At 37.4% G+C, this 26,596-nt stretch overlaps 1 protein-coding gene across 5 annotated transcripts in view; it reads right to left on the bottom strand.

Moving 5' to 3' along the window:
• Nucleotides 1-25,145, bottom strand: part of TMEM62 (transmembrane protein 62) — a 31,697-nt gene extending 6,552 nt beyond the window's left edge. The window contains exons 1-11 of one of the 5 annotated variants that reach the window (XM_019645069.1): nucleotides 24,538-25,145; nucleotides 24,199-24,310; nucleotides 22,947-23,084; nucleotides 20,885-20,930; nucleotides 17,036-17,177; nucleotides 14,675-14,799; nucleotides 14,406-14,528; nucleotides 12,055-12,210; nucleotides 8,739-8,898; nucleotides 5,717-5,830; nucleotides 3,240-3,324 (exon numbers count right to left, since the gene is read on the bottom strand). In XM_019645069.1, the coding sequence (XP_019500614.1) occupies nucleotides 3,240-3,324; nucleotides 5,717-5,830; nucleotides 8,739-8,898; nucleotides 12,055-12,210; nucleotides 14,406-14,528; nucleotides 14,675-14,799; nucleotides 17,036-17,177; nucleotides 20,885-20,930; nucleotides 22,947-23,084; nucleotides 24,199-24,310; nucleotides 24,538-24,717 (1,381 nt within the window). In that variant the 5' untranslated portion in view covers nucleotides 24,718-25,145. The remainder of the gene's footprint in view (nucleotides 1-3,239; nucleotides 3,325-5,716; nucleotides 5,831-8,738; nucleotides 8,899-12,054; nucleotides 12,211-14,405; nucleotides 14,529-14,674; nucleotides 14,800-17,035; nucleotides 17,178-20,884; nucleotides 20,931-22,946; nucleotides 23,085-24,198; nucleotides 24,311-24,537) is intronic. The other 4 variants (XM_019645068.1, XM_019645071.1, XM_019645072.1 and 1 more) reach the window with 4 other exon arrangements.
• Between the last annotated feature and the right edge of the window lie 1,451 nt (nucleotides 25,146-26,596).

The raw sequence follows: 26,596 nt of genomic DNA, 5'->3' as shown, positions 1-26,596 counted from the left end.
TGCACATTAAGAATAACTTGGGGGAACTTTTAGAAAATACTCATGCCCAGGTCTCACCCTCCAAAGGCTCTGATTTAAGTGGCCTGGGGAGATGGGGAGTTTAGGCAGTGAAAGATACTATTCGTCCAGATTGTTAAAGACCTTGAATGCCAGGGCTAAAAGGTCTTGTTGGGGGAGGGGGGGTTTGAGGGCCCTCCTCACCCTTTAGAGTTTTTTCCCGGATGTCTGGAGCTGATTGTGAGATAAAATGAGTATTAAGGACAATGACTCCTTCCCAAGATGAGGGGTCTACCCTAGTGTATTTCTGAAGAGCCTCAGTGAGGCGGGATAAAAATTGAGCTGGAGAAAGGTTAGAGAGAGAGAGAACGGGACATGGGCTATGATAATGCCCTCTGCTCCAGCCACCTCCCGGAGCAGGAGGAGAGAAGCAGGGTGCGCTGGAGAGCGGGTGAGTGAGTGGGGAAGGAGGACCTGGAAGGGAAGTCGTGTCTTCCCGGGGACTCGAGGCCGAGGGCCCTGAGGTTTCAGAGTCTGAATTGTCAGTGGAGGAGGAGGTTGGAGGAGAAAGAGGAAATGCAGGCGTGTAAGGAGGGGTGCAGCGGGAGCGGGGCGTGGTCAGCCGGGTCAAAAGAGGAAGATTCATCTTCGAGGCGGGGTGGGGGAGAGGTTTGGTGTGGGCTAGAAGTATCTGGAAGGTGGAACAGGATTGGCAGAGGGAGGGACAGGATCGGAGAGCAAAGAAAACTTGAATATAGGGGATCTCTGACCACTTTCCACTGCGATGACAGAAGTTATCTAGGTCCCTAAGAGTGTTATAATCAAAGGTTCCGTTCTCAGGCCACTGAGATCCATTATACAATTTATATTGAGGCCAGGCGGTATTACAAAAAAAAAAAAAATTAAGCATTTAGGCCAGATCTCGTCCTGCAAGCCGAGCCAAATTGCGTAAAAGGCACCCCTAAGGGCGTACTTTTAGGCGGGAGACAAGAAGTGTCCATGGTGTGAGTTAGATATAAGAGAAGGGTGAGAGCAGAAATCCCCACTAGGAAGAGGATAAAGGGAGGAGGCATCCCACCTTCCGATATCCTACTCTGGAGACTACAGAGACCTCTCCCAGGGTGGGCGTCCCCAGACTGAGGGTCAGGGCCCCATGGGCCCAAGGAGTCTTCTGGCCTAGCGCTAGGTCTTGGTCTGACAAGCCGAGACAGAGAAGACCCGAATGAGAGTAGAGAATCCGTACACACCCAAATAGGAGGTGTGGATTAGTCTATTGATGTCTGTGAGGTCAGCAATGGAAGCGAGAAATCCCCTGCGGGTGTCTCCCGGGCAGGTCCCAGAGAGAGACCAAAGTGCAGATTGAGCCCGAGGGAGGGAGAGGAGGGTAAGGGCCATCCAGTACTTTCCTGGTCTTGCCCCTCCCAGGTTTTGGCACCAAAATGAAAGGTTCCCGGAGCAGAGAGGGTGTGAGAGACACCGATATTCAAGCAAGCAAGTTTATTAACCTGCTGGGCTGAGCCCACGAGTGGCGTCAGCCCCGACTAAGGGAAGGGTCTAGTTTTTATAGGCTGGAGTATGTAACCGGTGGCAATGGCTGGTGGTGGCAACTGCTGAGGGCAACAGCTGTGGGCAACAGCTGTGGGCAACAGCTGGGGGCAACGGCAACGGAACATTTCTACTTGTGCCAAGCAGGATATGGATGATGTATTTCCTGCTGGGTTTCACGCCAAGCAGGATGCGGTGTGTGCGCCGTTACTGCGTGGCTGAGCTGGCCTCCAGGGCGAACAGTACCTTTCAGGCAGCAACCCAAGTCATTCTAAGCAGCCAGGAATGAGACATACTGCTTTAGACAGGGCTGCGCTTCTCAGACTTAACTGCACATTGCAACTATCTGGGGAGCTTAAAAAATCCTAAAGCTTAGGTCCGACCTCTCTAGATTCTGATATAATTGGTGCTGTGTAGACACGGAGATTTTAAAAGTTCCCCAGGAGATTCTAAGGTGTAGTCGAAGATGAGAAGTGATGTTTAAAGAAAAGAACTGACCTGCGGTTGGAAGACGGGTTTTGAGTCTCTCCCCTCTCTCTTATTAGCTAGGAGACTATGAGACTATATAACCTGCCCAGTCCTTAGTTTTCTAATCTTTAAAATGGGGACAATAATACCTACCTCACAGGATTGTTGCAAAAATTACATGAGCTAATGCAGGTAACAATATGTAGTATATTTTAAATAACTACACAAAGATATTGGTATTCCCTCATGAGGCTGGGACCCTCCCTCAAACATTTATTTATTTACATTATGAGCAGGAAAATATATGTGTTCAATAACGTTTCTTGAACTTTTTCATAGAAGTTTTAAATAAATATAATCAGGAAAACATTCAGTAGGATGTGTACACTACCTATTCAGTTACCTAACCATTTTACTGTTTAATCATTACTATAGTACTCCCCTCCCCCACAATCAGTCCCTGATCTCAGAAATTTCACCTAAGCCAAGAAGGGATAAGGAAATTTAATTCAATAAGTATTTACTGTCTGTTATGCACAAACTCAGAACAGGGTACTGCAGGAAACAAACAAGTAGAAAATAAAAGCTTCTATACTGAGGAACTTACAGTTTGGTTGAGAAAATGTGGTTATGTAAAGCCAAGTGATTGGCTAATTATGTATCAATTAATCGTCAGGAAGGACTATAGGGATTCAGAGAAGCAAGAGCTCATTATGACCTGGAATGGTTGCAGAAAATAGTATGGAAACAGAGGGTTTGAGGTGAGCTCTAAAGGAGACTAAGAGTTAGATACATTTAGAAAAGTAATTTAAATTAGATAATAGCCTGGGGAAACGCACAGAAGCAGAAATGAGCATAGTATGTGTAAAGAACAATGAAAAATTAGCTAGGCTGAAATACAGGTAACTGGTTGAAGACATGGCTAGTTAGAAAAGACCAGACTGTGGAAGATCTTTAATGTCTGGCAGAGATGCTTGGTCATTTTGAGCTGTATTGTGATCTTTACCCCCATTTTGGTTGAGCCTAATTTTACTGCCATGTAGCAGCAGAAAATTGAGGATTTTTTTTTTTTAAGATAGAGAGTACTGTGAAAAAAGTATGGTAGTTTGAAGGATGCACCTGACAGAGCTAAGGCAAAAACAATTTATATTTATCACTTGGTAGCAGCGAGGATATTACGTGATAGTTTAAAATAAAGTATTCTAAGCATAAAAGGAACCATGTCTAACCTTTAAGCTCTAGACATGTTTGATGCCTAAAAGCAATGAGGATGGAAAGCTGGATCAGCACAGTCATCACAAAAAGGATCCGGGCCTGCAGAGAGATAGATGGTTATGTGAAACCGATATATGCGTACAGCTTCAGCTTCAGATAAAGTTTTTAAAATGGCCTCGTTAACAAAAATGGAAATGACATCACTAGCAGAAATGATTATATTAAAAAAATACATGGTCAAAGAAAATTACACATCTGATCCACCAAAAAAGAAAATTATAAGTTGCCTTAGCATTATTCTTTCAGAATTTGAATACTTAGACAAAAGTTAAAACTAAGTAGTTTTATACAGTTATATAAAATGATCCAATTAAAATAGTCTACTTTTATTGTACTAGGAGAAGCATCATTTGTTTTGTTTTATATAAAGTGGTATAAGAGTAAAAAAAAAAAAGAGTACGCAGTGCATTGCAGCTGAGTGAACAGAGGCTGCATTTTCTTTTGCTTTCTCCATCAAGAAGTCATTCACTTGGTGATTGATGCACAGTAAAGAGACATGTAACCTACGTCCTGTTTCTCCAAGTATGGTTGGTCCCCAGATCATCACTGAAATCATCTTTAGCCTGAGCCTGTTAGGAATGCAAAATCTCAGGCCCATCTCAGCCCTACAGAATTAGAATCTACCTTTCACTAATATTCCCAGGTAATTTATAAGAACATCCAAGTTCCCAAACCCTGATCTAAGTGACTATTAAAAATCCTCAAAAGAAAAATAAATTACACACAAAAAATTGTAAAATTGAGATACAAATGCCCATTAGCCATATTTAAAAAAAAACGCAATAACGCAAGTAACAAAAGCAAATTAAATAATAATATTTCACATTTTAATTTTACCTCTCAGAGATAGTTTTAGTGTATAAACTCACAGAAAATGTATATATACACTAAAGTTATCTCTGAGAGGTGAAATTAAAGGAGGTTTAAATATTTTTTAACATTGTGGTGTATATATCTTTTGTATATTTCATGTTAATACCCATGATAGGTGAGATCTAAGGAAAACAGTATAAATTGTCACAGCTTCTCTGGAAGACAATTTGACAGTGTATGTTAAAAACTAAAAAAAAAACCTATTTATTTGTTCAAGAAATATTGATTGCGGGCCTACTCTGTGTTAGGCATCCCATACAAAGATCCCTGCCCTCATGGGGCTTATATTTTACTGAGGGAGAGCACACAGAAACAATTAATATGATAAATAATAAGTAATTTGTACAATTATATTTATTAAGCGATGTATATAGAATAATGTGTCTACTCTTTCATCCAGCAATTCACTTCTAGGAATATATCCCCCAAAAAACTAATATATGCAAAAACTTAGTCTACAGGCAGTATTTAAATAGTAGAGGGAAAAACTGGAAACAAATGTCCAACAATAGGGAAGTGGTTAAGATATATCTATGACAAGGGCCGGCCGAGTGGCACGCTGGTTAAGAGCTGGCTTGGGACCCCAGAGGGTCCCGGTTCAGATCCCACACATGAGGGCCAGTGACACTGCCCTCCACAGCTAAGATGCTGAACAATAGCTCAACCTGGAGCTGGGCTGCCATGAGTCTCCGTCATCGGCTTAGGCTGCAGCCTCTGTGGCAGTGGGTTGCCATGGGCTACCGTGTGTAGCCAGCAGCCAGCAGCCGCAATGAGCCGCCGTCCAGAAGCCAGCGACTGATCTGCCTCACGGGGAAGAGCGCAATGATGGTGCCAACTTGGGCCAGTGAAGCAACGTCCTCCACAACTAGACTGACGAACAAAAAAAGGACAGAAACTTGTCTGTTCTCCTTCCCCCAATTCCCCTGCGCTGTTCCCATCCCCCAATTCCCCAATAAAAATCTTTAAAAAAAATATATCTATGACAATATAATGCAGCCAATAAATAAATTGATGTGAGACAACAGTTAAAACAAATATTCCTCAGTGGAAAAAAAATCAAATAGCAAAAAAGAATTAAAAGTATTATTTACCACTTTATATTAAAAACTCATATACAAATGTATATGAAAAAAATATAGAGTATCATAATCACAAATACAATGGTTATAATGGGTAATATGATAAAATAATTATGTAGGACTGATTTCACTTTATTTTTAAATTTTCCAAGTTTTCTATATTTAGCACTATTATTTATGTAGAAAGAAACAATATTTTTAAAAGATCCTTAATCCAACTTAGCACAGTCCCTATAATTCCCTCAGTTATCTTGGTTTTATGGCATTGGTTAGAACTAGGTTCCAAAGTAGGTATTGCTTGTCCATGACTTTGCTTCTTTTAATTCAAATCAACATAAAAGGATTATATTCTTCTAGATGAATAACTAAACTTTCCATTTTATAAGGTCCAGCAGTCTCATCACATAATTAATTATTTATGACTCTGGACCTACCAAACCCAGTAAAAACACACATAACCTTTAGTTGAATTTACTCACCACCATGCAGTGGTCAGTAAGAAGAATAAATGATGCCAGAGGGTCAAACTGGAGATGAATATCTTCTTGAAGGGAAAATACGTGGTGAACACTTTTACTTCTTCCAGCAGAATCCTAGTTAAAAGCACAAAAGAGAAGTTAACTCTCATGCTACTTTTTTTTCCATTTAATTTTAATTCTTCCCATAAGCACTTTAAATAGAACTTCTTTAAAATCTTGTAATTCTAGATTTTAATTGGAAATATCACCATGTACTCACAATGTACTTTCTCTTTAAAGAAAAAGAAAATCCCTATTTCCCTATGTTCAATGTAAAGGTCTAAAAACAACAAACCCAACAGCAATGGGCTAGCTGGACTAGTGCTGACTGTGGCCTTAAAATACCATTTCTCACTACAGGGAACCAGTGCTCTTTAGAAAAATGGCTGATTCTAGTTCTTGAGTAAGAAATGCACAAGAAGAGCTTGGAATATCTTGTCACACCAGAAAGCAAGAAAACTAACGATGACTAGTAGGATTGTATCAAAGGACTTAGTGGCCAACTTGGAGAGGCTCCCCCTAGCCAAAGATGGAACAATTTAAGCATCAAAAAGAATAAATGCAATGGATTAAAACCTACCAAATATCTTTTCTTATATTTTGAATTCATAATGATACTAAAAATAAAAGACTCACTTGGTTACCTTTGGCAGATGCTAGAGAAGCAACTCATTATTCTGAAAACTAGTTTAGAAAGGGGAGGGTGGGGGAAGAATGAAGAATTTATCCTGCCTTTCCTGTATGAACTCTACAAGTATATCGGGGTACCAAATAGATGAGGGAAATGTTTTCGTTATAAGACTATTCTAATTAATACTCCTATGATAAGGAGTAACAATTTAAATACCACCATTTTATAACTCTAATGAAATAATGGATTTAGGCAAAGATCATCAATAGCTGCTAGAAATCCCTTGGTGAAAAGCTGATGGGTACTTCATAATGAACGGAGAGATTAGCCAGCAGTGTGCTGGAGCTGACTTGACTTATTCACAGGGGCCAATTGGTATATTTTCAAGAATTATGCAGGCTGTTTGAGGCTGTGTTGGTAGCTTAAAACCAGCTATGGTAGGAGGATTTATACTGTGAAAATTGGTATAAATCAGGGAAACACTACAAGCAGGATCCCCATCCTCAAACCTTCCCCAAGCTGGTTGTTAAATGTTTACCAGCACACCATCAGATAAGGTTAACAATATCGAAATACATTGATCAATCTTAACATTACTAAAACAGAGACAACCAAATAGTACAGTTTTCTAAGGAAAGCATAAAACACCAAGTGAAGAATTCTTGCTAAAAAATCAAGCAGACTCAAATCGAACAGCAAAAATCCAGAATATAGGAAATTCTTCAGGATGGAAGATCCAGCTGCCAAAGACAATAAATTGTAGGGGGGAAAAAAACAAGACGGATGAAAGGGAATTTATACATTAAAAGAGGCTGAAAGACAAATCAGCTAAATGCAATATTTGAGCCTTGTTTGGATTCTGATTTGAACCAACCAAATGCAATATATACACACATATACATACATACATATATGACAAATGGTTTCAAGCATGTATATGTATGTCAAAACTCACCAAATTGTACTCTTTAAATATGTAGAATGTTCTGTATATAAATCATACCTCAATAATGTTGCAAGAAATGTTAAACATATAAAAAGGATATGTGATTTCACATTTTTACTAAGGATTCAACTAAGCAGCTGGAAATGTCTCAAGGAATGTGAATATGATTTTTTTCCTCATAAAGCTACAGAAGCTGGGGTTCTGAACCAATCCAAGGATTTGGGAGTTCCCCATTCCTAAAGTGTGCAGATGTCCTATACCTGCTCCTACTTCTTCCCCATGACTATATAGATAGGGAATATCCTAGGTGCACTTGTACTTCAAGCCTTTTTTAAATGACCAACTTCTAATATGACAGACATTAAGAGTTCATCCCCAGCCATGCCTCCTTCCACGTCCTCCCTGTGTGTCTCTTCTTCCTCCTGAGCAGAACACTTCAAAGATGGCTGACACTGCAAAGTGCATTCTCTTGTTTCCTCATGAACTGGGCATAAAACTACCCACCATATAGGATTGTTATATGGAGTAAGTAAAAAATTTAAGTGTCTGGCATCTCCTTAGGGGAGGCTCAGTAAGCTGCTCCTTCCTCCTCAAAATGCATCTCTGTGACCAAAAAAAAAAACGATAATGGAAATAATCTCATGTGCTTTCTCAAAGATTACTACATGTTTCAAACTGACTTAATATTAGAAAATTAAATATAATAGTTAAAAACTGTAATCAGATCATAAAAGTTTTAGAAATTAACAGTTTTTTTGTTTTTTGTTTTTGTTTTTTAGAAACTAATTTCTGAGCATAGTCTATCCCCTAAAGAGTTTTGTAATGTTGATGAAACTGTTCTATTTTGTAAGGATGATCACTTTCTACTCTGGCAGGTGCTAGTGAATTAAATGCCCTCCAAGTTGAATCAAAATAAGGCCAGGCAGACTGTTAACTGCGTATGCTATGAATGCTACTCCCCAAACAAAAATATCCTTTGATGCCTTGCAAATTCTCAGTCCTAGAGCTTTCAAAATAGTGACACAATTTTTCTATACTTGGAGACAGCAATCAAAGGCATGGGTACATAAATATATGTTTTCTGACTTATTCTATTATCTTTTGGTATATCAGGGAATTTTCTCCCATTATGAAAAAGTTGGAAGAAAACAAAAGAATGATTCCCTGAGGTTAAAAAAGGGGGGAATGCGGCCAGTAGCTACGCACTCCTCTTTTCCTCTGCCAGTTTTTTGTCTAACAGTAGAATTATTTCTGAGTGCTCATTTTCAGAACATACTAAATACAATGTACCCAAATTTTTTATTAAACTTAGTTTCATCTTTACCAATTGACTGAAAAAAAAATCAGAGTTCAGTGTGGTTACAACCTAATCTACTTACACAGCAAATTGAAAATTACTAACTTACCTGCACAATTACTTCTATGTCATGTGTCTTAATACTGTAGTTTCTTGGGTTCCACCTCAGTGTGAAAATAGGACCAGACAAATGAGTAGCTTGCCCTAAATGAACTCCATCAATCTTAACTGTGACAGAAGTAATGGAGGATAATGAAAAGGCCAAGACTCTAAAATGAGAACACATGAAAAACACATGGTTTTAGGTATCTGCCATTGTTTTTATAAAGGAGAATAACCCTATAATAATCAGAAAAGACATAAACATAGGCAAAACCACCACACTATACTGTAGGGACCATTATTCATATGATGTGCTTTCTTTCTGAATGGTGGCTTTTGGAGTTGTATAATTCAGCAAACCTGAATTGGTGAGAAATTAGGAACTCTTCCTTTACTTTTTAGAAAGGGAAATCAATTTTCTTGTGACAAATCAAACTGGAATAGATCCAAAGTTCTTTCTGAAGAAACTCCTGAAGTCCTAGTTTTTCTCATAGGAAGAGAATAAAGGTTAGACATCTCACTTTGTTAATCTAATGTCAAGCCTACCATCCACTCATTTGGTTCTTCTATGTACCCAGAAAAAGCAATGTCACAAACATGGCTAAGTCTATCAGGCCCCAGAGATTATAAAACCTAAATCTGATATCCAGCTCCTATTAAAACACCTGACTGAATAAAGTACATTTCACTTCACTAGTGATCCAAAAAGTATATTAAACCAGCTTGATACCATTTTGTCCAGATTAAGTAGTAAATATTTTTAAAAGTACAATATCCAATAATGATAAGAGTGTTGTGAAACTGGTACTCATATTGCCTGGTAACATGTAAATTAGTATCTGTTTTTAAAAATAATTGGGGACCTTATGCTCTGCTGGTGGGAATTTAAAATGGCACAGCTGCTATGGAAAACAGTATGGCGATTCCTCAAAATTTTAAGTTTATAATTAGCATATGATCCAGCAACTTCAATTCTAATTATATATCCAAAAGAATTGAATGCAGGGATTCTAACAGTAGCATTGTTCATATGGGCCTTATTCACGATAGCCAAAAAAAGCACAAGTGTCTATTGACAGATGAATAGATAACAAAATGTGGCATATACATACAATGGAATATTACAAAGGAAGGAAATTCTGACACATGCCACAACATGGATGAGCCTTAAGGGCATTATGCTAAATGAAAGAAGCCAGTCACAAAAGGACAAAGGGTTCCACTTATATAAAGTACCTAGAGTAATCAAATTCATAGAGACAGTAGAATGAACATTAGTTGCCAGGGGCTGTGGGAAGAAGGGGATAGGGAGTTATTGTTGAATAGGTACAGAGTTTCAGTTTTGGAAGATGAAAGTTCTGGTGATGAATGGTAGTGATGGTTGCACATCAATATAAATGCACTTAATGCCACTGAAATTTACACCTAAAAATAGTTAAAATGATAAGCTTTATGTTATGTATATTTTACCACAATTTTTTAAAAAGGCATAATGCTTTTAGTTACACAAAAAAAAGTAATCAGGCAATCTTTATCAACAGTCATACAGGAATTCAAACTCTTTAACTTAGAATCCCACTTTTAGAACTCTATCTAAAGAAATTATTTAAATGAAGGAAGAATCTATATATATCAGATGTTTATCCCTAAATTAGAAAAAATATAAAAGGTCACCAGTAAGATAGGAAAATGGTTAACTAAATTTTGGTGCATTTTCTCTGTTGAAATAAAAAAAGTAGGAACCAGAATAGACTGTACCCTATGATTACAACTGTGTAAAAACATGCCTAAAAGAGAATACCTGGAAAGAAAAATTCAGAAATGTTAATAATAGTTTTACTGGGAGGTGGGGGTGGAGGGGTGTGTGATATGCATATAATCCCATACCCTATTTTCTTTCTTTTTTTTTTTTAAGATTTTTATTGGGGAATTGGGGGATGGGAACAGCGCTGGGGAACACACACATACACAGTTTAAGAATTTTTCAAATCCACAAAAAATTGGAAGAAAGCACAATGAACTTCTATATAGCTCTTAACACATGCCAGCTGTTGAACACTGGTCACTTATTTAAGTTGAACCATATAAAAATGCCCCCTTTTGACAAAATAAAAGGGATCATATAGATGGTAGAAACTGAATACACACTTATACATACAGTATACATTTCCTGTTGCCAAACCATCTGAAAGTAGGTTTTAGATATGACGTTTCATTATGTATCTTCCAAGAACAAACACATTCTACTACATAACTATAAGCAAGTGCCTCAACTGAGAAAAATCAATATTAATTCAGGTCATCATCTACATATAGTCCTTATTCACATTTCCCTATTTGTTATCATCAGGTTTTTTTGTGTGTTTTTTTTAAGATTTTTATTGGGGAATTGGGGGATGGGAACAGTGCTGGGGAACTGGGGAAAGGGGAACAGAAAAGTTGCTGTCCTTTTGTTCTTCGGTCTAGTTGTGGAGAACGTTGCTTCACTGGCTCAAGTTGGCACCATCATTGCGCTCTTCCTGGGCAAGGCAGGTCAGTCGCCGGCTTCTGGACGGCCGCTCACGGCAGCTGCTGGCCACTCACGCTAGCTGTCGGCCACACACGGTAGCCCATGGCAGCCCAGTGCAGCAGGGGCTACAGCCTACGCCGTCACCGGCGACTCACGGCAGCCCAGCTCCAGGTTGAGCTCTTGTTCAGCATCTTAGCTGTGGAGGGCACTGTCACTGGCCCTCATATGTGGGATCCGAACTGGGGCCCTCTGGGCGTCCCAAGCCAGCTCTTAACCACCACGCCACTCCGCCGGCCCCCATACCCTATTTTCTAAAGATAGTTATTGTATTACTTTTCAGAGTATATACATTAAAAAGAGTGCCCTTATGTTTGTAAGTCTCTAATTCACATTGTCAAATTCATGTGGCAACTGAATATTCAATTTCTTAAGGATTATATAGCTTTTGCTTTTTTGGAAGGCTATGTAGCAAAATGAAAGAAATATTTCTGATATATATGTAAAATTTTAAAAGAATACAAAAGAACATGTACATTATTATAGCAAAGTAACAACATGCCGAAAAAAAGGTGGAATACACAAGAGTGGTAGGATTATGGGTTTCTGGATGGTTTTAAAAGTTTCAGCAGCTTAAAAAATACATTTTTTTAACTGAACTGGAATAAACAGTAAGCAATTTACCTTTATATAATGTTTAAATTGTTGAGACAACTAAAGTGGGTCATCTCATAGCTGTTACATGGGAATGCAGTCACAATGATTCACTCTCCATCAATATCAAACTGAAAGTAAATTCTGAGAAATTGTTACATACCTGATGTGTGTTGAGTGAAGGACTCTATCCAGTGGTTCATGTTGAGCACAACTATAGAGGAGTGACTTAGGATTTGTGATAAGAACCACAGGCCAGTCGTCAAAGATCAAATCTGCAAAGCTAAAGAGGTCATGATCAAAAGCAAAGATGCGGTACCTAGAGACCAGAGGACAATAAGGCAATTTAGTCACTTCATATTTTAAGAGGCATAAAGGTTATATACAGAACAAATGTAAAAATATAAAACTATACTTTCTGATATCATGGATTTGGATACAGAGTAAATAATAGTTTCTCTGTCTTCTTCCCTTGTCCCTGTCACTTTATACTTCACATTTGTTAAAACTGGGATCTAATTGAAGCAATGAATTTAACTGTGCCCTAGAACAATGCCTGGTACATAGCATGCATGCTTTAATTTTTAAGTAAATGCTTATTGAATTAGTTCATTTTATTTCTATACTTTAAAACTATTTTGAACCTGAGACATTCATCATAAGCCTGATACCTGACATTCTTCATCCCATCAACAATGCTACATAAAATATGAAAATAAACACAATTAGAAACCTTCCCCTTGTCTTTTATATCTTTATATCTATAATTTCAAAGAAATTTTAAAAAGTTGTCTTGATTTTCTAAATGCACAACAAAAGATATAAAATACTCATTAAAGAATAACCAAAGTTTTGTATTTTCTAACTTTTAGAACTGAAATACGGTTTTAACTATGGCAGAAACAATAGTGCTCACCAAATACTCCACGTGCTCCCCTGCATTTCCCAGTCTCCCTGGTATTGAGTTGGGACCATGTGGCCAATGGGCTGTGAGCAGAAGTGACATGTATCGCACTTCTGGTCCAAAGTATTTAAGAGTGGGTGTGAGTGCTCCATGCCCTCTTCCCTGCTCTGGAATTGAGGTGTTGAAATAGTGGCCTTTTAAGATGGAGGAAGTCTAAATCCCTGTCACCCAGTGGAACAGTTACCCTGACTCATACCAGATTTACATACATGAAAAATTAGACATCTGTTGTATTAAGCCACTGATATTTCTAGATTTATTGCATCCACAACAAAGCCTTGCCTAATATTACTAAAACACTATTTTTAAAAACTCTTCTATTTTACTAATACAACTTAAATGTTTCATATTGGCAGGCAAAGGTTAGGTCCTTCAAGTAAAACTTCAGATAAAACCCCAGGGTTAGAACACAGGAGAGCAGGTGGGAAGAGAAAGAAAATGGTTTCATAATGAACATCACTTAACTTGTAACTGTAGTATTTATAAAAAATAAAGAAGCTGATCAAGGGTTAGGGAGGCTATCTGGTAAAAGGCAACCCCAGCCCAGCTCACAGCCTCACAATCATGAATAGACAAGTCTTAGCTCAAAGTAATTACAGTAGCCAACTAATTACAGGCTGCAAGCATAGTTCCTACACAGATTCTAGGAAAGCCAACTGAAATAAGTAAGTACCTTCTAAAATGTAAAGCTGTCTTTTAATTAATGGAAGTATAAAAATGGAAAGAAAACATATTCAGCTCAGCAAATATTTATTGGGTGCCTAATATCCTCAGAGCATTGGGTTTTAATAAATTACACAGCAATTGATAATAGTTAAATGATACTCAGTGAAATGATCCTCATCTATACTTAAAAATATTTCATTAAAATAGTTTTCTCAAAATGTATAATGAGATGATACTCATCTATACTTAAACTATTACATTTAAATAGCTACTATCAAAATATATATTTTGTTCTCTCTATATATTTAACTATACTGTATGCTTTTACAAATAAGTTATGTTTTTTCTTAGAAAGAGTTTAACCTTAATAAATCAACTATCATCTGTTTGAAGAACTTAAACACTAACATCTTGTAGCAATAGCTAGAAAAGTAGGTATAAAATTCAGGGGGACAATGACATATTTCTAATCCTACTGTTTCTCAAAGTGTGGTCCATAGAACACTTAGTGTGCTTTTAAGAAAATGTAGTTTCTTGGGTCCTAACCCATACCAACACAATCAAAATCTCTAGAGGTAGAGCCTGGAAATTTTTATTTTTAATAAACTCCTCCATAATTCTTATGCACACTAAAGTTGGAGAACTATTTCCTAATGGATGTGTCTTGAAAATCCAACATAACCTAGTAACAGCAAATATATAACTGTTACAACACAGTTTCTGCATAACAACAAAGATTGCCAGGTACATATATTACTTCAAAACCACAGTGATATCACAAGTTTTTCCTTAACTGGCATCACCCATGATAGCAATAAAAAAACTATCATTGCTTTAGCAAAACTTAACATGTATAAGTTTTATTCTGTGGGGAGTTCCTTTACCTTCTCTGATGCTTCCAGTCTCCCACCTCTAGTTCCAAAGTGCCCTGGGAGTGACGAGTATGCAAAACAGGCATCAGTCCACCAAGTGTATGGAGGTGCCCACACAAATAAGCTGTGGCCGAACTAACCAATGAAAAATAAATGGAATAATGAACAGAGATAACTTGCGGCGCCAAACTAATAAAAATATCTCTTCAGGAAAGCAAGATAAGTAGAGCAACAAAAAAGAATAAAAAACAATTAACTTTGAGTTTGGAAACCTGCTTCACCTCATTATGGACCGAATTCCTGGTGATGGAGAAAGAATAGTGGATGTTGTATAGTGTCCAAACCAAATACTATGGTTGCTACTACTACTTTCCTTGGCCAGTAATGAAAGCTCCTGCATCTGTTTCTGAAATGGAAGAAAAATAGAAGGATCTTTAATTAGGGCTCAGTCTGAAATCTAATGCCAACAGATTAAACAACTCCCTTGAAGTTTTATAATAATAAGTATATTATGTCTAGAGCTTAAACTCTATTAATTAGTGACCTATATGTACCTTTATAAGTTCCAAATTATTTTCACATATGATTATAATTCACCTGATCCTAAAAGTAACCCTGTGCTAAGTAGGGAAGGTATCATCCCCATTTGATAGATACAGAAACTGAAAAATAAAGAATAATCTTTAAATTACATAAATTTATTTATTTATCAATTTCTTTATAGAAATAAAGAACCACTAATCTTTTCAGCCCTGTATACCACATTGCAATTAATAAAGAGGGCACTGAAACTAAATTTCAAAAACAAGATGTACATGTGTCCACAGAAAGCCTATACCTGAATGTTCATAACAGTTCTACTCATAATAGCCAAAAATTAGAAACCATCAGCAAATTGCAGCATATTTATACAATGGAATATTACTCAGCAATAAAAAGGAAAGAACTACTGATACACACAATAATATGGATGAATCTCAGAAACATTACACTGAGCAAAAGAAGCCAGACACAAGAGTATAACTGCATGATTTCATTTACATTACTTTCTAGAACAAGCGAAACTAATCTATGTTGACAGTGGTCCCCTAGGACTAGGGCTGGAGACTGAATACATAAGAGAGCTTCATGGGGTGATGGAAATGTTCTGTCTTGATTGTGGTGACAGTTACACCAGTATATACATTTATGAAAGTTCTTCACACAGTTGAAATGAGTGTATTTTATTGTATGTAATGGTCCCTCAAGAAGCTGATTTCAAAAATAACTTGTACACATATACATTAATGTTATCTATAAAGTGCTTAGCAGTACATTCCTGGGACCCACCCTCAGGGTTTCTAATTTGATAAGTCTCAGATAAAGCCTGGGAATCTGCATTTTATAAGACTCCAGCTGATTTTCATGCAGAAGATCCTTGAATCATCAGCTGATTTTCATGCAGAAGATCCTTGAATCATACCTTAAAAAACACTATTCAAAGAAGTAAATTTTAAAATAATAAGTTAATCAACTCTGTCTAAAGACTCTAGGCAGATAGGAAACAAAATATACCTTCATTAAATAAAAAGCCTAATGTAACACAATGCATCTAACAATATTCTGTTCACTTGATTTCAAGCTCCTCTGAACCCTCATATCACTTTGAATCTCAGCACTTAGCAAATTCTGCCTTTTATTATAGTTTTTCTGCACTGGTCTTATGTCCCACCACTAGATTAAATATTCTAAGAAGCCAGGGACTTGATCTTGCTGCCTTTGTATTTTTATATATGGGCACATATGTCATGCATATGGGCATGTGCTTATTTAATATGTAATAAGCTGACATTTGTTGTACCAAGAAACAGTGAGAGGTTCTCAGATGTGACTTTCCAGACAGTTTCAATCCAGCAACAGTTTTCACCTAGCTTACAAAAAAATACTTTAAAAGAAACTTAGTTACTTCAGTGGTTGCCTTTCTCTCATTAAAACACACACACACACACACACACACACACACACACAGTGCCAAAAAAATGTATACACATTTTAAGAAAGGAAAAAAATTTATTAAAATTACACTGATGGCAACCACTTTGAGCACCTCTTGCAATTGCAGAAGTCAAATGTGACTTGTATTCATCTTTTGTTATCGGTATATATTGAGTATTACAATTTTAATACAGTTTTTTCCTTTCTTAAAATGTGTATACTTTTTTTGGCACTGTGTGTGTGTGTATGTGTGTGTGTGTGTGTGTGTGTGTGTCTATATATTTATATACTTACACATCTATATCTATAGATATATCGATCTTTAGTTAAAAATGGCAGCTGTGGGGATTTAGGAATATACCATATTCCTAGTAGTATACAAAGCTGTATGTCCTCTAGTACATACTTAATAAATGTTTATTGTTTATTGAAAAAATATAAAATGTGAGGTACTTCTTTCCCAGACTTTGGTACAAGAACAGGGATAGCAATAATAGTGCTGAAGTAGTCAGTAATTTCTTCTAGCAATACCTGTAGCTACAGTAAAAGTTTTCTCAAGCATTTCTAGACAAGAACTTGTTTACCTAGGATATCTTTAAGTGAGCCACATGTATCTGAGAAAAAATAAAATAGATTAGCTACAAAGAGAAGTGAGATTTTTACTGTACCTCATCTAAAATTCCAAAGAAATTATAGGGTTTCTTAGGCCCTGGATTTGGGGTGGCATCCAAAGAGATGAAAGAATAGTTGCCAAAGGGAGTACTGTGGACATAATGGAAAGAGCCATCTCTACGTACAGCAGAGTATTTCCTAAAAAATACAAGATAATAAAGTTTTAGTGCAGTCATAAAAAGACAGAATAAGTTTAAATTCCTTCCCTAATATCACATTATATTTTGCTTCCTTTGAAAAGGAAATTTCCTGGCCTGACAAAGAAATACACTAAACTAGATCCACAATGGATAAACTGATTAAAAGAAATTTTACAGATTTTCTCCCATTGTCTCTGAAGAGTCAGGCTAATTCACCAGTAACCAAAACACAAAGTCGCCAAAAAGTGTGTGTGTGTGGGGTGTGTGTGTGTGTGGGGGGGGTGTACTATTTTAAGCAGTCCGCTAAACATTTTAAAAAGAGATCAATAAGAATCCAGTGAAATGGTATTTACCAATCATTAAAAAATTTAGTGAGGTCCTACCAAGTACCTAGTAGAATTCTTGGTGCAGTGAGATGCGAAAGGTGTTTACTTCTTGAAACAGGACTATAGAGGCATCACTCGCAATAAAGCCTTGCAAAGATGAAGTCATCAAGCCAGGAAAAAAGTGATAATCTAGGGTTGGGTGAGTAAATCTTTTTCAGTTCCCAAAAATATATGGATAACATACATAGGGTCCATATCCAGTAATGAAAGTCCTCACCACCTTAAGTGTCAACAGTGTTCAGGCATCCATAAAGTAGGAGGGTGAAGAGTAGGGAGAAAAGATGGGGAACATAGTACACAGAGGAGGCACTTGTCAAGTATTTGTTGAATAAATGTGAAGGGAAGTATCGATTATATTGGGGTTTATCTAGGATAATTTTCAAGTGAGCCACATGTCAAATATCAGAACATTCAAAGAAAATATCTAAGGGTCTTAAATGATGTTTTATCTAAGAGGATATGTGAAAAAATACAAATAAACTTCTGAAACTTAATGTGCTATCAGGGAGCTATATTTAAGCCAAAACAACCCTCAAATATACCATAAAATAAATATATTATCATAAATATTATAATTAATAGTCAATTAATTATATTGTCTCTTCTCGGTATTTTTTAAATTTCTATTTCAGGGCTTTTCCCTTATAAAATTTTTCTTTATATTTTTCCTGCTTAATTTGTTTTCAGAGTTATTATTTAGGCTATAACTTCACATGTTTCCTTTCCTATATTTTTGACACATTAAAATCCAACTATTTAAGAATAAATCCAACTATTTAAAAGAAGAGGCTAAAATATATGATAAGAACATTTTTCCAATTCTGGATTTTGGCATTCTCTGGGGGCATTCTTAAGATCAAGATTTAACTTTAAGATTTTTTTTCCTTCACATTAATATTTCCGTAATATCTATATCTCTAGCAAAATGCCATTTATTAAATTCAGATAGTTTAGGTGGTTAGAAACAAAAATATAAAGAAACTTTAAAGTGACTAACAACTTTACTTTCCCAATAACCAGTCAGACCCTAAGTCCTATTAATTCTTTGAAAAATGTTTCTTAAGTCTGTTCCCATAGTTGCTATGAAAAATACAAACAGTGAATAGGAAGTAAAAGATTTCCATTTCTGTCCTTCTCTGTTCTCACATTAACAAAAAGGACAACCTCCTCTTCCAAGTTATGGTGACTCTAATCATATGTTAGTTAACCAGTTCTTTTTGACCTGTCATCCTCTAATTGATGTCACCATTCCCATATACTGGAACTTGGTTCAGATGGGCCTGCTCTCTATTCATTTCAGGCCCTTTCCATATTATAACTGGACTTCTCTGGTCTACATAGTTTCGATCTTTTTTCTTTTTTATCCCTATCTTTTTTTTTTTTTAAAGATTTTTATTGGGGAATTGGGGGGATGGGAACAGTGTTGGGGAATTGGGGGAATTGGGGAAAGGGGAACAGACAAGTTGCTGTCCTTTTGTTCTTCAGTCTAGTTGTGGAGGACGTCGCTTCACTGGCCCAAGTTGGCACCATCATTGCGCTCTTCCCGGGCGAGGCAGATCAGTCACCAGCTTCTGGATGGCCACTCACTGCGGCTGCTGGCCATTCACGCTGGCTGCTGGCTACACACGGTAGCCCATGGCAACCCACTGCCACAGGGGCTGCAGCCTACGTCCTCGCCGGCGACTCATGGCAGCCCAGCTCCAGGTCGAGCTGTTGTTCAGCATCTTAGCTGTGGAGGGCAGTGTCACTGGCCCTCATATGTGGGATCTGAACCGGGGCTCTCTGGTGTCCCAAGCCAGTTCTTAACCATCGCGCCACTCGGCCAGCCCTATCCCTATCTTTTTTTTTTTCTTTTTTATTGTGTGATTGCTTTGTAAAATATTTTCATTATGTTATTTGTCTCCTTAGAAACCTATACTGGATTATGAATTATTACCCATTACATCTAAATTTCTATGCTTGTCACTTAAGAACTCCATAAATTGGCCCCAAGCTACCTATCCAATATCATATCAGTACTCAATATGAACCTTTATTTTGGTGATACCAGTTTCCTTACTGCCCCCAAAACTCGTTCTAGTTTTTAAAGCTGTTTGGGCTTTTATTTATTTATTTATTTTTGCCTAAAATATACCCCACGGAATTTCTTACTTGTCAAAATGCTACCCATCTTTTAAGACTGGATGCGATTTTCACTTCTTTTATAGTCTTCTCTAACTTGCGACTAGTAGATAAATAAGTTCTGAAGATCTAATGCACAAGATAGTAATTATAGTTAAAAATGCTGTATTATAAACTTCAAAGTTGCTAAGAGACTATATCTTAATTGTTCTCACCACAAAAACAAAATGATAATTGACCTGATAGAGGTATTAGCTATGGTGGTAATCATATTGCAATATATAAATGTATATCACATGAACATGCTGTACACCTTAAACTTACCCAATATTATATGTCAATTATATCCAATTAAAAATTTTTTTAATCAAAAATAAAGTCTTCTCTATGTCCACCTCAAGCTGACCTCTGCCTTTTCTGATTTCTCATAGTGATTATGTGTAACAAAGATTATAATCTAGCATTTCATCAACCATTCCTTCATGTTCTTTTTTTTTAATTGTTTCCTAAACAATTTGTATCTCCTTTAACTAGACTTCCTTGGAGGTAGAGGCTATGTTTTTAATGTTAATTCTTGTATCTTTCATACTATCTAATTAATGATGGGCTCTCAATACTTGTTACTTGATTTACTATGCAGAACAAAGCTATTTTAAGAATATCCTGAAACTGAAAATGAAATTACAACCAAAAGAAGAATCCCAATACTTTGAAATTAGAGAATTGGTTTTCTAACTCAAAGAATCTTTCACATCCACAGCCTTTTTCACATTCATGGCACATAAAGAAAATTTTCATATTTGTGTGATATGCTGGGATAAAAGGACAAAGCAGTCAGGGGTGACCAACTGGACCCTTTAGCCACCCCAGAGGCTGAGAGAGTCAGTATCAACTCACAGTACTCTGTATGGAATATTAAAAGTACAGCTAGTCAACAAAAAGCATTAAAGTATATGAAATAAAAAGAATTAAAGGAAAGAAAAAGTCCTGAAACAACTGAATCTGTCACACACACACACACACACAAACACACACACACACACACACACACACACACACACACACACACACAAAGTTTCCTTTTCTAAATTTCTGTATATAGATATTTTATCTGTTAAAAAATGTTTTCACCCATTCAGTGAATTGACGGCCCCCTCCTTGTAACACATCACGATCTGTCTTCTGTTCATTATAGTACCTGTAATAATTCTCGACACTGTCCAGACTTGGAACATTGAATGCATCTAATTAAAAAAAAAAGAGCAAACATCATCTATATTAAAAAAAAATGCAAACATGTTGATGACTGAAGAAAAATGACAATTCTTTCAATAACACTTTAAATGGTAGAATGCCAATTAATTACATTGATCATTTTTAAAACTTAATAATAGAATTCAGGTTATCTGGAAACTTATTTAAGGTACCTAGTATACTGGAGAATAATAAATACTTTGAATTATGTACTATTCAGAATATAAGTCAATCTGAAGCTATAAGATTGGACAGTTGTTGCTGCTGTTTTAATCAGGTGATTCTGGAAGTCAGTAAGGGCGGGAATAATGCCTGATCTATGGATCCATGCCAAGTGCTTCTAAACAGATCACTTTGCTAACAGGGCCCAAGCTCTCTCTTCTTAAATCAAAGAAGATTCAATAGTAAGGGAATTATACAATGGTAAGAGTTAAGGTTCAGGAGATCACAGAACACTTATACAGAAATATAATGATTTCACAGAGCTTGACTGACTGGTTTCAATAGCTAAAATTGTTTGACTTCCGGGATCCACGACATTTCTAATAACCTTAGAAAGTAAATTATAAGTCCAATATAGCTCAAAAGAAATACAAGTGTGTATGTAATCCTCTTGCTAAGTAAGAGAACAACTGTTATAGTTAAATTTCAGTAAAGATTAGTTTCCACTCCTATCTTAGCACAACATACAAATATTATACCCATACTATAAGCATTTATGTCTCTGCAAGTCCAATTAGCTTATTATGAACTCCAAAGGACTGTCCAAATTATTTAATCACAAGAGTCTGTTTGATATTACTTAAAATAAGTCAGCAGCGTGGCTTAAAAAGCTTTTTTTAATATACACATATTTACTATATATTGCAAAAGAATTTGACCTATACCACTAATTAGGATCAGGAAAAAAGGGAAATGTAAATATAGCAGAGAAGGTTATAAGCCAGATATCCATATTTTCAATTTATAATTCTTAGTTGCTTTATAAGAGGTCATTTTCTGATCAAACCAATAGCTGTGTGTTTCACCAGATATAATTATCTGTTTAAAATGGTAGTTTTAAAAAATATAATTAGGTACTCATCAGCAACGAATAATCAAATGAACATACAAATGAAGTAACTAACCAATAAGAAGTCAACCTTTATAAAACAAACAAATCTACTACTATCAGTATACTTTTAGAGGAGAGTTCATTTCCTTACTAACACAACAATGATAATCTAAAAAATGAAAAGTGATTATCCATTTCTCTCCCCATGCATATGGGGATTTATTTGCAATTTTAATTTTTTAATGTATATACAGTAAAATTCATTCTTTGTGATATACAGTTCTATGGGTTTTGACAATTGCATAGTCATGTATCTACCACTACAATCAAAACAGTTCCATCAACCTCCAAAAGTCTCTCATGATGCCTTTTTGTAGTCAACCTCTCTCCTTATCCCCAACTCCTGCCACCGCAAACTGTTATCTGTCTATAGCTTTGCCTTTTCTTGAATGTTATATAACTGGAATCATATAGCATGTAGACTTATGGGTTTGGCTTCTTTCACTTAGCAAAATATGTATTTTTTTAAACATCCACATGCGTCAGTTTTGCTAGCTTTTCTTCCATGTAAAGAAGGACCATACCAACTTTCCCCCCAATGGCAAACAGTGACATCAGAAATTTCAAAAGCACATATTATCGTTGTATTTCAGAGTTGTGGTTGGTCTTCAGTATATTTAAACCTATGTTACAATGTCCTTTTTTTTATAATTTTACAATCTAAATTGGAGAATGTAGGCTCCTGGAGGAAATAAAAATATAGTCTTTTTTTTTTTTTTTTTAAGCTGAGCCATCCTGCTACCTATTGGTAGCTTAGTGGCAGCTCAGCTTGGGCTGGGCATCGAACCACTGTTGCTCAGAGCTCAAACTCTTGAACGAGCTCTTAACCAACTGAGCCACTCGGCTGGCCCCAAAAATATAGTCTTAATTATATGTAGGTCTTGACTCTTACCATGATTTCCTTTGATATCAAGCCACTTGGTTTTTTCCATGACCCTTGTCTTCTTCAGAATACCATGGTAAGTTTGCCATTCTACCTCATGCTGATTAGATCCCAACAGGTCCCCTGTTTTGGCATCTGTCAGGTCTCCTGTAGATTTACATAAGAATTGAATCATAATGCAAAATGACCCACAGGGGGTCAATTTTTTTTTTAATGCACACGGAAGGCAAAGATACTTAAAGTACTCAACATAGGGAAGCATAGCTACATTTTAGTCCATTTGTGTCCAAAGCAAGCCATCTAGATTTTCTCAGCAAGGCCTTCATTTGTTTTTCAAAGGTCAACAAGTGCCTATATAACCTCCTATGATATTAGAAATGGGCTGTGAAAAAATATATCTTTCAAGAGAGCATGAGACTGTGATAAAATGAAAACTCTTCATAAGAAATTCGAACAGTCTGGGCAAGTGCCTGATATCTATGGCAACCATATTCTCCAAACCCAATATCAGGATATATAATTTGACCAAGTATTTTTTACAGCACGAAGCAACCTGGAAGGTATAGTTTGGTCAATGAAATACCAAATGAAGTAGAAAACTAGACAGACACTTGAAATCGAGGTTTTCCATAAAATGAGGACTGCTACTCCATCATATCAGCAGAAATGTTTCAGTAAAGTGGGTGGGATGAAACCCCCAGTAGACAGGAAAGATGTTTCTCTAGCTTCTTCTCCAACACAGTTTGGGAGCAAATGTCAAAGGCTCGAAGACTCTACAGAACCCAAGTCATAGATGTACCAATGGATGAAGGAAAAATGACCTGAGTCACTTGAAGCCCCAAACAATTGACAATGTAAGATTAACTAATACTGTTAAAAAAAAAAAACATGGAAAAGTTAGTTTTATTTTTAAAAAGATCTTCTGATTGGTGGTTTAACGGGCTTTCCTTAATTCTCTCTCAAATTCAGAATTGCAACAACAACAAAACAGATACAAATATAACAGACATTAAGATGAAAACACTGAATCTTGCTTCTACTGTTTTAATAAAACCTTACTATGGAAAGCCTTTTAGCCTGGATCTTGACTCAGTTATCCATAGGCAAAGGGAACTATAATGTGCTTCTCCTCTACAGGAGAAAGACTCACCTGGGGCTGTGGCTATAGTGATCCCAAGATCCTCAAAGTGAAAACCTGCAGCCCTGGCTAGCATTCTACATTCCGGACCACAGAACAGGACAGCACAGCAATCCTCCCTACCTGTTGCTAAGACGAGAGCTGGTTGGATGATGTCAATAGTTTCAGAACAGAACTTCTCTAAGTCTACAGCTCTCCCTGGATCGTGAAACCTGCTCAGGTGGGTGTCGGATATCTGCCGAAAGCAGGTATTAAACAGAGATATCTGAGTCAGAAGAGGCAGAACGGACAGAGTGGCTTAGCCGCTCTCTCCGGGGTTAGGAAAAGGTAAAGGTGCAGTACATCAACAAGCCCTCCTCCCCCCCGCCCCTCCCGGAAAGGACCGAGCCCCCAAGCCCAGGGTATGGAGTCGCGCCCCAGGGGAAACTGCCCGCGCGTCTCGCTGAGTCATGCCAGCGTCACCTGCAGACCCCAGAAGATGTTGGTGGCTCCAAGGCCCGGCGCCGGGTGTGGCCTCCGTGGGACATGGGGCCGCGGCAGCGGCGAGGGCGAGCCGGCCAGACCATAGTGCTCCAAGAGCACGGCAGCCACCGCCGCGGCCGCCAGCCCGGCGACCACCCTGATGGCCAGCGCTGCAGCCATTCCGCCCGCCCGCCCGGGCGCAGCCCTCGCCGGTCCCGGGCAGAGACCGCGCAGCACCCCGGGGCGCTGCTCTGGTCGCACTTCCGGACTCTATGATCGGGGAACCTCCACGCCGCTGACACTTGCACCTTCTCACGCACCTGCCGCTTGAGGCAGCTCACGGCCGCCAGCGGCTCTGGGCTCGGTGTGCTAAAGCAATGCGGAGGAAGGAAAGCAAACCGAGAGGCCAATCGCTGGTACCGAGGAGTGACAGTGAAGGTGCCCTGGTCCGCGGGGCGGAGGCTCGAATTCTGACTCCGCCTTAATCAGTCCTTCCTGACGTCAGTGAGTCGGTGTCCTTACCAGTAAAACGGAGTTAATAATAATAACTCCCAGGCGTACTTCACAGGGTTGTTGAGAGAATCAAAGTGTTTAGGAGGACGCCTGTTAAATTGCAGTACAAATGTGACAGGTGGCTTTCTCTGGCCCCTTCTGATTATTAACAATATACTACTACAGGTTTTTCTGTAGATGTAATACGGATGATTGGTGGAAGTTATTTTTTCCTAAACTTGATTTCATATGTACTTGGTTACATAATATTACGATCCAGTGGTATACCATTCATTCAATACATTTTAAATACTTCTTTGGGCTAGGCACAGGAGAAGAATTAGATTCGGGCTGAGTCAAAGAGTGAAGAAATAAAATGGAGTCCCTATAGTTAAGCTGCTAAATTATAAAAATCAAGTAGGCTGAGACAGAGGAAACAATTCTATTCTTGATTTAACTAGCCTGGGAACTGAAACTTTTGAATTTTTCAGTTGTGCCTCAGTGCCTGAATGTACCCAAATTCATAGATAAACCTCTAAAGGACTTAAAGAATGTTCATGTGCTAGAGATGCAGATATCTCTTACAGCTAACCATGCTTAAGAAAGAATGTTTCGTTATCCAGACCACTGGACATCTGGCAGATTACCATCCTAAGCCAATCCATGGACTAAGAATGCAGGACTGACTTTTCTCAGATGTATGCTTTTTACAATGACAATTAACATTTTCTTTCTTTTTTTGGAATACTCTAGGTATTGCCTAGCTGTGTTTTCGATTTACAAATCCTAAGCCCCTTGAATAAAACATTGTCATATTTTATTTTAGCAAAACCTCCTTATTCATTTATGTTTGGTTGACAGGGCCTTGTCCTTAATTTATCTAACCATTCCCTTATTTTTTAACTTTTGGATTATTTATTATGCTCTGAATGTTCTGCATAAACATTTTTATACAAACAGTACTCTTTTTTTGAACCCCTCTTTCAGTTATTTTCGTGGGATACATTTCCAGTATTGGAATTATGCCAATTTCAATTCATAAAATACTTTTTGAGTACCTTTGGAAGCAAGACATTGATCTAAGCAGAAAACATAAAGAAACACAATGGCAAGTAGCTAAAGAGCCATGGTTCATTATCTTAGAAGTTTATTTAGCGGAGAGAAATACACAAATAAATTTAATATAAGATGAAAATGCCATTTGCTACAGGAGACAACCAGATATAAAAGGCTAGAAGGTTTAAATCTAGAAAGATCACATCTTTGGAGAGAATCAGGAAAAGTTTGATTAAGGAGGTGGCATACGAGTATAAAGGATAGTATTTCTGAGTGACAGAGATTAGGGTTGGGGTGGGGAGAAGCACTTTCCACCAGGACCTAATAACATGAACCAAAGCATTAAGGTGAGAACGTGCAGAATATGTTGAGGAGATAGTGTGTATTTCATTTGGCTGCGTCTGAGTTATGCCTAGAGGAGTAGTAGTAATTAGACCAGACCCTTGCTTTGAGCCACATTGTGGAAGGCCTCTATAAATGCCAAGACTGATGATAGATCTGGCAACAGCAT

The sequence above is a fragment of the Hipposideros armiger genome, unplaced genomic scaffold (assembly GCF_001890085.2).
Source record: "Hipposideros armiger isolate ML-2016 unplaced genomic scaffold, ASM189008v1 scaffold_92, whole genome shotgun sequence".
In the NCBI taxonomy this organism is placed as follows: domain Eukaryota; kingdom Metazoa; phylum Chordata; class Mammalia; order Chiroptera; family Hipposideridae; genus Hipposideros; species Hipposideros armiger.
Note: the sequence above shows the minus strand (reverse complement) of the source record. Positions and strands in the feature narration are given on the sequence as shown.